This window comes from Porites lutea, chromosome 3 (genome assembly GCF_958299795.1).
Source record: "Porites lutea chromosome 3, jaPorLute2.1, whole genome shotgun sequence".
In the NCBI taxonomy this organism is placed as follows: domain Eukaryota; kingdom Metazoa; phylum Cnidaria; class Anthozoa; order Scleractinia; family Poritidae; genus Porites; species Porites lutea.
This window is the reverse complement of record NC_133203.1, coordinates 16,647,961-16,658,493: the sequence shown is the minus strand read 5'-3', so window position 1 is coordinate 16,658,493 and position 10,533 is coordinate 16,647,961. Positions and strand designations below refer to the sequence as shown.

Genomic DNA, 10,533 nt, shown 5'->3' with positions numbered 1-10,533 from the left:
GCTTTCACTGACATTAAGTCCTGAAGCAGAGACAATGAGTATCTCGAAAGTCTATTAGAAAGTACGTGGATGCCTTCATTAAGAACATCAGCAAACGATTCAGAGATGCAGCAATGAAGGCAACGGCAATGAAGGAGTTTGACAAGACAGCCATACCACCTAAGGAGAATGGCAGTGACTTCGCAGAGTTTGGACAAGAGCACATTGATGTCCTCACAGCTCACTACTTTGCAAGTGACGAGGTGAATCAATAACATCATATCAGTTGTGTTGGCAGGCCTAAGAAGATGGAAAGGGGATGGTAAATGCCCTTGTCAATTAGAGGAGCAGGGTTGATCCCAAACGCAGGGATATGTTGAGGTAAGAGGCATGATGGCTTTCCTCATAATACAAAAAGCAATTCTTCAAGAAAAAGATAACCATCTAATACATTGTTTCTTATAGGGTGCTCAATCAGATGGAATCACACCACTATGGAGACTGGCTCTTTTGGGTGGCTGACACCTGTTCTTATGATGGTGTGAATGGTACGAAAAAATGATGAAATAAACTTTCCATAGCAAGTTCCCATCGCAAAAACTCAACGAGATACAACCCCCGACAAAAGCCATTTCCGGCATTTCATGTTTCAAAATAGTTATCACCCTTAAGAAGTCTTTCATATCACCATCGCCAGGCTTTTCAGGAAGATTGGTTAGTAAAACATTTTGCATACCGGACATTCGATAGCCTTGGTTGTGGGGTCACAGTGCTCTTCCCTAACCCTAACCTCTAAAACCAACCGCACTAAGCACTTTCCACGGATTTTTTTACTGAATTATGGGAGGGCATTGCAAAACCTATCAGACGATGCTGTCCTAAACAGAATACACCATTGGAATTGTGAGTGGCTGACAAGACCTAATATTGCCATGTCAGAGATGGCCACCACATTGAAAAAGAACTTATAGTTGATTCAACTCTATCGGGGAACGATCTTCACAAATGGCTTCATTGATGAGATAGAGTCTGTTTTGGAACACATTGTGCCGGCACTATGGAGTTTAGACAACAAGGACAACTCAGATCAAACGCCGCATACCTAGGAAGATGTAATCAGCGCCTTACAACAATTGCACGGAGACAAACACGTGGACGAATTGATGCTGGATGCATTTTACTCGGTGGAACCCCTGTTCCTTCTGGCAGTACACTCCATAGTACCGAACCTGCTATTACACAGCTGCCCAGAATATGCGTCAAAAATGGAATGCAACAACAGCAACAAAAGCTGCTGAATGGATCAAACTTTTTTTTCTGGTCACATCAATGGTATGAGTCCAAATTTACTTGGACAAATTTCAGGTAAAAAAACAAAGCATTGTCAAGATCATTAATAATAATTACTTGATTTGTTGAGAAGAATTTTTCTGCGATCAGGGACGTCTGTCAGCTTTTTACATGCGACAGCTTTGTGATCTTCGCCGCAGTATACGTAAGGCCAACAGTGGGGTTTTGAATCGGCGCCACGATGCATGTGGTAAATTCTTGCCCGCTGGCATATGTTCTGTTTTGACGTTTGTTGTTCTTGCTCACGTTTGAGCAAGTTTGTATCCACCGGATTCTTCCCGGTCCACAATCGAACTGCCTCTGAAAGTTTTGCAAGGTCCCAACTTTCCCATGCTGATTTTGTGTGCTGCTAATAAGTTAATGTTATTTATATACTCACTTGCTGCACAATGGTTTGGACTTTGTTATGTTTCCTTATGTATATGGATGCTCCATCCACAGTTTTTCTAATTGTAGTCTCTATTTCGATGTCTGCATCCAAATGGGTCAAAAATACAGAAATATTTCAAAAACCTGCTTTTTTTAGTGAAATTTCGGCAATATTGTAATGGCAGCTCATACATGTTTTATTTATTTATTTATTTTAATCACTCTTTCTTTTTGATAAGGTTTTGTTAAAACCACAATTTCAAACACACAATACTGCAAGGTTATGAGGTCAAGCACACAGAATTAAGTATAAGAGAAAATCACTGTCGCACCGTCTATTGTCCCAGCAAATCTGCCTGTCAACAATGCCACAAGTGTCACCACACATCTATTTGTGATACACCCAAGCAAGAAACTAATCAGCCAACACCTACGAAAGGGGTTACCTTGACTACAAACCAAGTCGGAGAATGTTTGGAGAAGAGCAATTAATGCGTTCGCAAGAGGGCTGGTACGAGACTACCATGCCGTGGAAGGCCAATCACTCACCATTGCCCTCAAACAAGGAAGGCAGCCTCACACGACTTAAGAACCTAACCACAAAACTCCAATGTGAAGATCTTACTGTCAAATACGATGGCATTATTCAGGAGCAGCTGACTGAAGGAGTTATCAAAAAGGCAACCCCTGTTTCCAAGCTAGAAAAGGAGTTCTACATCCCTCACAAGTGCGTAATTCGCAAGTCCGCTGAAACCACCAAGATGAGAATTGTCTGTGACGCCTCTGCCCAAGCAACGCCCGAGTCCCCGTCCCTGAACGACTGTTTGTACTCAGGACACCCACTTCAGAACAGACTATGGGACGTGCTCGTCCAACAGAGAGCCTACCCAGTAGTCCATGAGAGCAAACAAGATGCATTCTGATTCCATTGGCAGACCGACTGCACCTCTGAAGCAGAGACTGAGAGCGTGTGCTCTTTGGGCTTGGCTCTTCGCCTTTTCTGCTGGGTGGTGTGCTTGAATACCACTTAGATAGCTGGGCTCAGAATAGGCAGAAAATGCTGATGAGTTGCGCCAAAGTTTCTACATAGACCACTTGTTAACAGGCGGTCAAGATGTGCAGCAAACTAAAGCATGAAAAGAGATAGCACAAGAGGTCATGAGTGACGCCACATTCAAGCTGCATAAGTGGCACTCCAACTGTCCAGACCTTGAGGAAGGATAGCCCCTAACAAGAAACAGAAGTACAAAGTACCCAGCTTTAAACGCGTGAAAAGAGTGCCAACACTCCTGCAGAAACCGAATAGCAGTCGTACGCCAAGCAACAGTTGCAAGTCAAACAAATCTACTGTGAATTGTGGAACTACTAAGTGACATGGGATACACGTATCCCAGAGAATCTCAGAGTGTGATAGCTAAAGTGGGAACAGTCACTCCCAGAAGAAATAACCATACAAAGACCCATTGCACCACATTAGCAACCAGTTCTCTCATTCGAGCTACCTGTCTTCGGAGCAGCGATGTACTTGGTCCTACACCAAGAAGATGGAATCACACAAACCACTGTTGCAGCAAAAGCAAGACTAGCCAAAAGAAACCTTACCATCCCAAGGTCACTAACAGACTTACCTGAGCCCAAGGTCCACAGTTGGTTCAACAGCACCGTCACCCTCCACTGGATTCTAGGAAATGGTCTGAACCAACAGTTCATCATCAACCGCATGCAGAAGATAAAACAACACCCACAGATTCAGTGGAGACATGTGCGCTCTAGCGACAACCCAGCAGACTTAGCGAGCCAAGGAGGGCAGGTTACTATTGCAGAGCTCTGGTAAAATGGCCCAGCATGGCTTCATCATCCTGAGAATTGGCCCGAGAACCTAGTTACAGTAAAAATTCCAGCTTCTGAAAAAGAGGTGAAAGTAATCAGAGAAGTGCTTAGCCTAGCAAACATACAACCTAAACAAGAACAAAACGTGTTTGACTAACTTCCTGAACGTCATGATCTCCATCAAACTCTACACATCCAAGCTTGGGTGCGACATTTCACAAGAGTTGAAGAATTGGTGGATAAGACGGGTCCAGTCCCAAGATGCACAAAAGCCTCACTTTGAACAGACCAGGCGTGAAATCAACCTCGTTCCAAAGACTAACAGAGTGCTCCAATGTCATGGCAGAATTCAAGGACAATACTCCGTCTACTTGCCAGCTGGTAGCCTATTTACCAGAAAGCTTGTACAGCAGACTCATGCCGAGACCTTACATGGAGGTGTGTCCCTGACCATGGCAGCAATCCATGAAGAATACTGGATTCCAACTCTAAGACAGCTATTTAAGTCTATGCGATCCGCACGTTGGGGCTGTAAACGTTTTAGAGCTTTACCTTTAATAGTACCACCTCCTGGACCACTACCCACAGACCGTATCCATGGCAAGGCTGCCTTTGAAGTCATCAGGACCGACTTCGTGGGACCAATCTACTACAGATTGAGCCAGAAACGAGAAAGGAAAGCATACCTGGTAATAATCTCTTGCAGTCTGTCAAAAGCAGTACACTTAGAGCTGGTTCCCAACCTGGAAACTACAGTCTCAGACAAAAATAGTTGGGACAGTTAACGCAAAAGCCTTTTTTTCCCTTCCCGGGCTTCCCTTTCCCCTCCCAATGTTGTTTATTGTGATTCAGTCGGCAAATCGTGTACACCAACATTGAAGGGGGGAGAACACACAAAAACGTCCCAACAATTTTGTCTGAGACTGTGTTTTAGAGGAATTTTGGGAATGTGACTACTCAAAAGGTCTACTGGCGGGAAATAATGAGGGATGTATACATATGCGTAGGACTGTTTCGCGAAGTCGAAAAAAGACATTTAACAGTAGAACAAAATCTGGCCATGAAATAAAGTGTCTTTATTGTATTATAAGGCATATTTTGAGATTTTCTGGGGAAAATATTTGTAAAGTAGGAAGTTTTTGAGGTATGCCGAACTCATGTCTTCACAATTTTCATGACTGGCAGATACACGCTAGTTCCTGAGTTATAAACAAATAGATCGAATTATAATATACAGATTGTTGAAGTGATCATGTAGTTCCAACATGGCCGATTCTAGTGCTGGCGTGTGTGAAACAAACTGCGTTTCTGATGTGAGCGAAGTGGACAGCGCAGACACTGAGAGTTTGAGTTGGCGAGATGTGAGACGAGTGTACCTCATAACCTATAGTCAGGCCAACTTAGAGATTGTCCCTACACGAGAGGCCTTTGCACATATTATATTAGACGCATTTGATACCGTAGTTCCCGAGTTGAATGCCACAGTGATCCATTGGGTATGTAGTCAGGAAAGTCATGCAGATGGCGGTTTACATTATCATATGGCGGTGAAACTGAGCGGTGGAAGACGGTGGCTGGGTGTGAGGAACTATATTGACCAGGAGTACGGTGTCAAAGTCAACTTTAGTGACAGACATGACAATTATTACAGCGCCTGGAGGTATACAACCAAGGAAGATAGTTCATCAGTACAGTCCACGAATCATCCCGATCTGCAAAATGATGGGGCGCCAATAACGACAAATGCAAGTTGCGCATTACGGGAAATACGCCTTGGAGGTGATGAAGATACCAGTAATAAAAAAGGCAAGCGAAAGAGGTCATTGTCCATATTTGATGTATCGCAAATTGCAGTTGAGCGGCGGATTAAAACGCGTTTGGAGTTAGTGGCGTTAGCAAGTCAGCAAAAAAGAGAGGGGAAAACTGACCTGGTGCAAAACAGAGGTTCCAAAGCGGTTGAGGAAGCTCTTAGTATAGGTTGGGAGATGGAAAAATGCAGAGTCAGAGTTGGCACGCAGCAAGTTATCACGGGTAGAAATTGTGTACCGCGAGCTAGAGAGCCCATGTGTAGACGGCTGTCAGGGAAAATGGCTAGAGACGGCTGAACAAGTATTGCAGCATAATGGTATTAGCCGAGAGGAATTTTCGGAGGCAGTGAGAAATCTTTTACAGCAGGACCGTGGCAAGTACAGAAACGTATGTTTGAAAGGACCAGCTAATTGTGGGAAAACATTTCTGCTGAACCCATTGAATACCGTGTTTAAAACTTTCACAAACCCAGCTACTACCACATTTGCATGGTTAGGTGTGGAAACTGCGGAAGTTATCTCTTTAAATGATTTCCGGTGGTGCTCTCAAATCATACTGCGGCACGATCTGTTACTTTTATTAGAGGGGCAAAAAGTACATCTTCCTGCTCCGAAAACGCACTTTTCTCAGGACATCGAGTTTACCCGTGATACTCCAATGTTTTGTACCAGTAAAGAGGAACTCAGTTTCGTGCGCGGCGGAGTACTTGACGAGAGGGAATCGCAGATGATGAGAGTTGATTTGAAGGTTTTCGCCTTACAGAGCCCAATTCCAAGAGCAACGAATTACCCCTAACTGCCCCCACTGTTTTGCAAAACTGATCTTCCCACAAATATAGTGAAGGGATGGTTACATGTCTATCGGGTCACCATCACGGGTCACCATCACGGGTCACCGTACTTTACTGGGCCTTTACTATGACCTGTTGAGTAAAAACAATTGAATCAAAAAGTCAAAGACAAGTGTGTTTCACAGAAAAATGAAAATGCCGGTATTCAGCGCTGTTTGATACACACAAGAGAAGCTATTTACCTTTGGAGCATGGTGACACAGTTTTTCGGTTGAAAAAGAAACGTGCTACTTTGTTAATTGAGTTAAAGTACGGTGACCCGTGTACACTTTAGTGCACAGCCTGTTTTTGGCATTAGCAGGGCAGATGTTTCCGTCTTTTGTGATGAGTCATCAGTTATATGGATTTTCCCTCTTTTATGGCAGCTTTTTTGGGTTGTATGACTATTTTATTCCGTGTATATTTGCTCATAACTTTGACAACCGATGTCACCATTTGGAGTTAAGCCAAAATACTGTGTAAACACAACATCTCGAAATTTTGCGATTTAACACCTGCTCTTTTGTATAGCTATGATCTTCAGGACTTCCTTTGCGTTTGACCCTTTCAAAGGGAAAAAAACATTCTCATGGGCTCGAAGAAAATGGTACATTAGTGATGTTTTTGGGATAGTAGAGCAACTTGAACACATTATTGGTATATTTATTCATATTGAAGCACACGCCTACCATGTCTGTTGTGTTTACTTAAGAATTTATTATGTCAAGAGCGTTTACAAGAGTTACAGTTTAGTTAATTGTCCCTCACATAAGAAGTTTCCCCTTTTAGTTAGAACTATACTGTTAGTACAGCAAGGAAAATATACTTTGTTTAATACATTTGTAACATTCAATATTTTATTCGCCCTCCCTTTACAGAAATAAGCTGTAAAATACGCGACGACATAGAGGAAATAAGCTTTTTAATAGTCCCTATTGGTAAGGAATAAAAGGTGTTAATAACTCGTGCCTCAAACTCACTATACGACTCCCTCGTAATTTGGCGTTCAGTGGCCTGTTTATCTAGTTTACGAGCAACCACAGGGAAAAGATTTTCATGGCAAAGAACGTCAGCACATCGCGCTGGAAACTTTAGTAAATTTGCACGAGTTCTCCTCAGGGCCGCTTTAGCCAACACGGAATTCTGACATGGACAATTGTCTTGTACAAATAAGTTCTCTCCCCCCTTATCTGCCTGCAGAAACATTCCCGGGAAATATTCATCGATAAAATTGGCAAATAAACGGCCAGTCATTTTCCTGTATGGATAACAAGCAATTATACCCTTATCATATGATATAGCTACTATAAGTCTCACACATCTTCCGCCAGTTCCTTCTTTCTTGCCTTTTGCCAAGCAGCCAGTTGTAAGACCTTCGCCACGTTTTCGCCATATTCGTGCCTTGGGAGCCAAAGCCTGATCCAATGGATTTCTCTTGTACACATAAGACACACAATCCAGATAGAAAGCTATCTGTTTAATCCAGACGTCGGCTCCATAGTGTTTTCACATTCGTTGCGCAAACTGTAGCCTTTTCTTCATATCTGTGACTGTTAGAACACCCTTTTTACGCGCTTGAAGATAATAGTACCCTTGCGAATTTAGAAAGCGGGACACTGTTCTAACTGATACATCTTTGACAGAAATACCGGCTTCTTGCATAATTCTTTGACACGAAAAATTGCCCTCTTTCTCTCGAAGTCTTTGAATGGCTCGCACCAACTGCCTCCCATCTCTTGCGCTTAATTTCACAGGTCTTCCCCTTCGTATGTGTTCCTTACAGTCTTTGTTACCGAGAAGGCCTTCTTTTTTTATCCTCCACACGCTTCCTCTAGAAATCTGACACATTCGAGCGACTTTCCGTATGGGAAAACCCTGGATGTTACAGAGATAGTACGCACGTGCTCGTGTCACGCTATTAATTGTGCCCTTAAAAACCATTCTACTTTTTTGTCAATATATCGTTCCAAAAAAATTATCAGTCTACTAACTGCTTATTCTCAGTCTTGCGGGTCTCTTTTTATTACATGTAAATTCCCAAAATAGTAACTACTGCAGTCCATTACATCAGTTCACTGCAAATAGAATCTTTAGTAAATTACCCCGCATGGAACGTCACAGCTCACTAAACTCCGTCACATACGTACAAACTATAAATTAATCTTATTATCTGTTGCAATGTTAATGTTGTTTATTGCGATTCAGTCGGCAATCGTGTACACCAACATTGAAGGGAGGAGAACACACAAAAACGTCCCAACAATTTTGTCTGAGACTGTAGTATATTCCTGACATGTCTCAAATGCCTCATAGCCAGACAAGGAAGTCCAGCTGTCATTTACTCTGATAATAGTAGTATGTTTGTCAAAGGTGCCAAGTGGTTGAAGCAAGTACGAAGCAACGAGCAGTTGCAAGGATTCCTGGAGTCCCATGACATACAGTGGAAATTCAACCCCAGTCATGCCCCTTGGTGGGGCGGCCAATTTGAACGCCTGATCAGAATTGTGAACACAGCAATGTAAAAGGGCATAGAGGGAGCTACACTGTCCTGGAGCGAATTGAATGAAGTTATCATAGAGACTCAAGTCAATCATCGCCCACTTGGTTACTTTGACGACGATGTTTAGTTGCCCATCCTGATGCCAGCTAGCCTTGTGTTCCAAAGAACCAACCAGCTTCCTGAGGAGCAGGCCTGGAGAATTCAAGACCCAAATGTGCACAGACAAGCTAAATATTTGCAGACCTGCAAAGACCACATGTGGAACCAATAGCAATGTGAGTGCCCTAACCACCCGGAGAGAGTGCCACAACCTTGTACACAAAATGGCAAAGTATCGAGTCAGCATTAGCGACACCGTGCTAGTATGATCAGACAGCACGAATCGAGGGAAGTGGCCACTAGGTATTGTCAAGAAGACCTACCCAGGACGTGACGGCCACATCCATGCAGTGCAGCTGAGCAACAGTAAGGGAGTTAGAGCATCCTGTTCAGCACCTGTACCCACTGGAGTTGCAGCGTGAACCCACAGTGCCAGCAGGAGCAGAACAGTGGTTGTACCATGATGTGCCAATTTTCAGACCGAGAAGAGCCGCTGTGGCTGTGGCAGCTGCCAAAATAAAAGGTGATTGCTTAAAATGAAGAAATTGAACGATATTAAACCTGAACTGAGTGATTACCAGCGAAGTTTTCGATCTAGCCTTTGATTGTTTTCAGAACTGTAAAAATAGTTGTTTCAGTCTCTTAAGTATTGAATGCACCCTTGTATGCAATGCTGCATGGAGGAGTGTGTCAGAGACTTCATGTTAAGTGACAGTACAGTGACAGATGTAAAATTAGGTCTAACCCTAACAAGGCACTGGAGGACATTCATAAATTTACTTATTTGGATGATGGCGCAGGTGAGGATTCTGAATTTTATGAAGCATAGGTTAAGGCAAGATGCACAGCTTAGTGGTTTTGTGGCGAATGATGAGAAAAGCCAATGGGTGCCAGTCCAGTCAGGGGAGTTGCTGGGTGATGTTTTGAATCTACAGATGGGGACATTGCAGGTTCTGCAAAAGAGGGTGGATGCTTTTCTTCATGTTCTGCAGGATGTTCTAGCTACTGTTTTTTTTTCTGCTTGGAAGGTAGCACGTTATACAGTGCTCCTGGCTTCTATAAGTTTGGCGCTGGGTCCAGTAGTACGCCTGTTGGCACGGAGTTTATATCATGATATTCTGCACGTAGTATCTGCAGACACACAGAAGAAAGTTCTTTTCTGGCAGTAGAATTTTCATAATGCAGGTTACCCTATTTGGTCGCCTAGCCCAAAACACGAGGTTTTGACCTACTCAGATGCCAGTGACTTAGGATGGAGTGGATGTGCTGTGCAACTTGGACGACGGGCCGCAGTGGGGAACTGGTCAGTCGAAGAGAGTAAAATGAGCTCCACTTTCAGGGAACTTAGCCTTGTCTTGCAATCCTTTGCTCCTCAGCTGCAAGGGACGGAGTTTCTGCACGGGACTGATAACATGTTGTGAACATTTTTTATATAATTTATGTTAATTTATTGATGTCTGCGTAATATTGTAGTCACGTGATCTTTATTGCACCATCAAGCAACCCGAGACGCGGGAATATTTTTTGTCAGTAAGCATTTTTCGATTTCGACTATTAAACATGATCAGTTGTGTTTACTAAATGGCGCCCAACGTGGGGCAGATTTTCGATCGCAATGCCTCCCAAAAAGGGTAAACCGAAGTCAAAAACACACGAGATATCAAGTACATCGAGTATGCAAGCGAATACATCGAATTTGTAACGACTGCGAGTTATACGTGAAGGACACCGACGATATGTATCGAAACTGGATCAAGAATTCACCGAA

The 10,533-nt window shown here is 43.2% G+C and overlaps 1 protein-coding gene across 1 annotated transcript; it reads left to right on the top strand.

The window, feature by feature from the left end:
* The first annotated feature begins 2,168 nt into the window (after window positions 1–2,168).
* LOC140931680 (uncharacterized) lies at window positions 2,169–2,621 on the top strand. The gene has a single exon (XM_073381454.1). It carries the CDS (start codon window positions 2,169–2,171, stop codon window positions 2,619–2,621), a length of 453 nt encoding a protein of 150 aa, XP_073237555.1.
* Window positions 2,622–10,533: the final 7,912 nt, after the last annotated feature.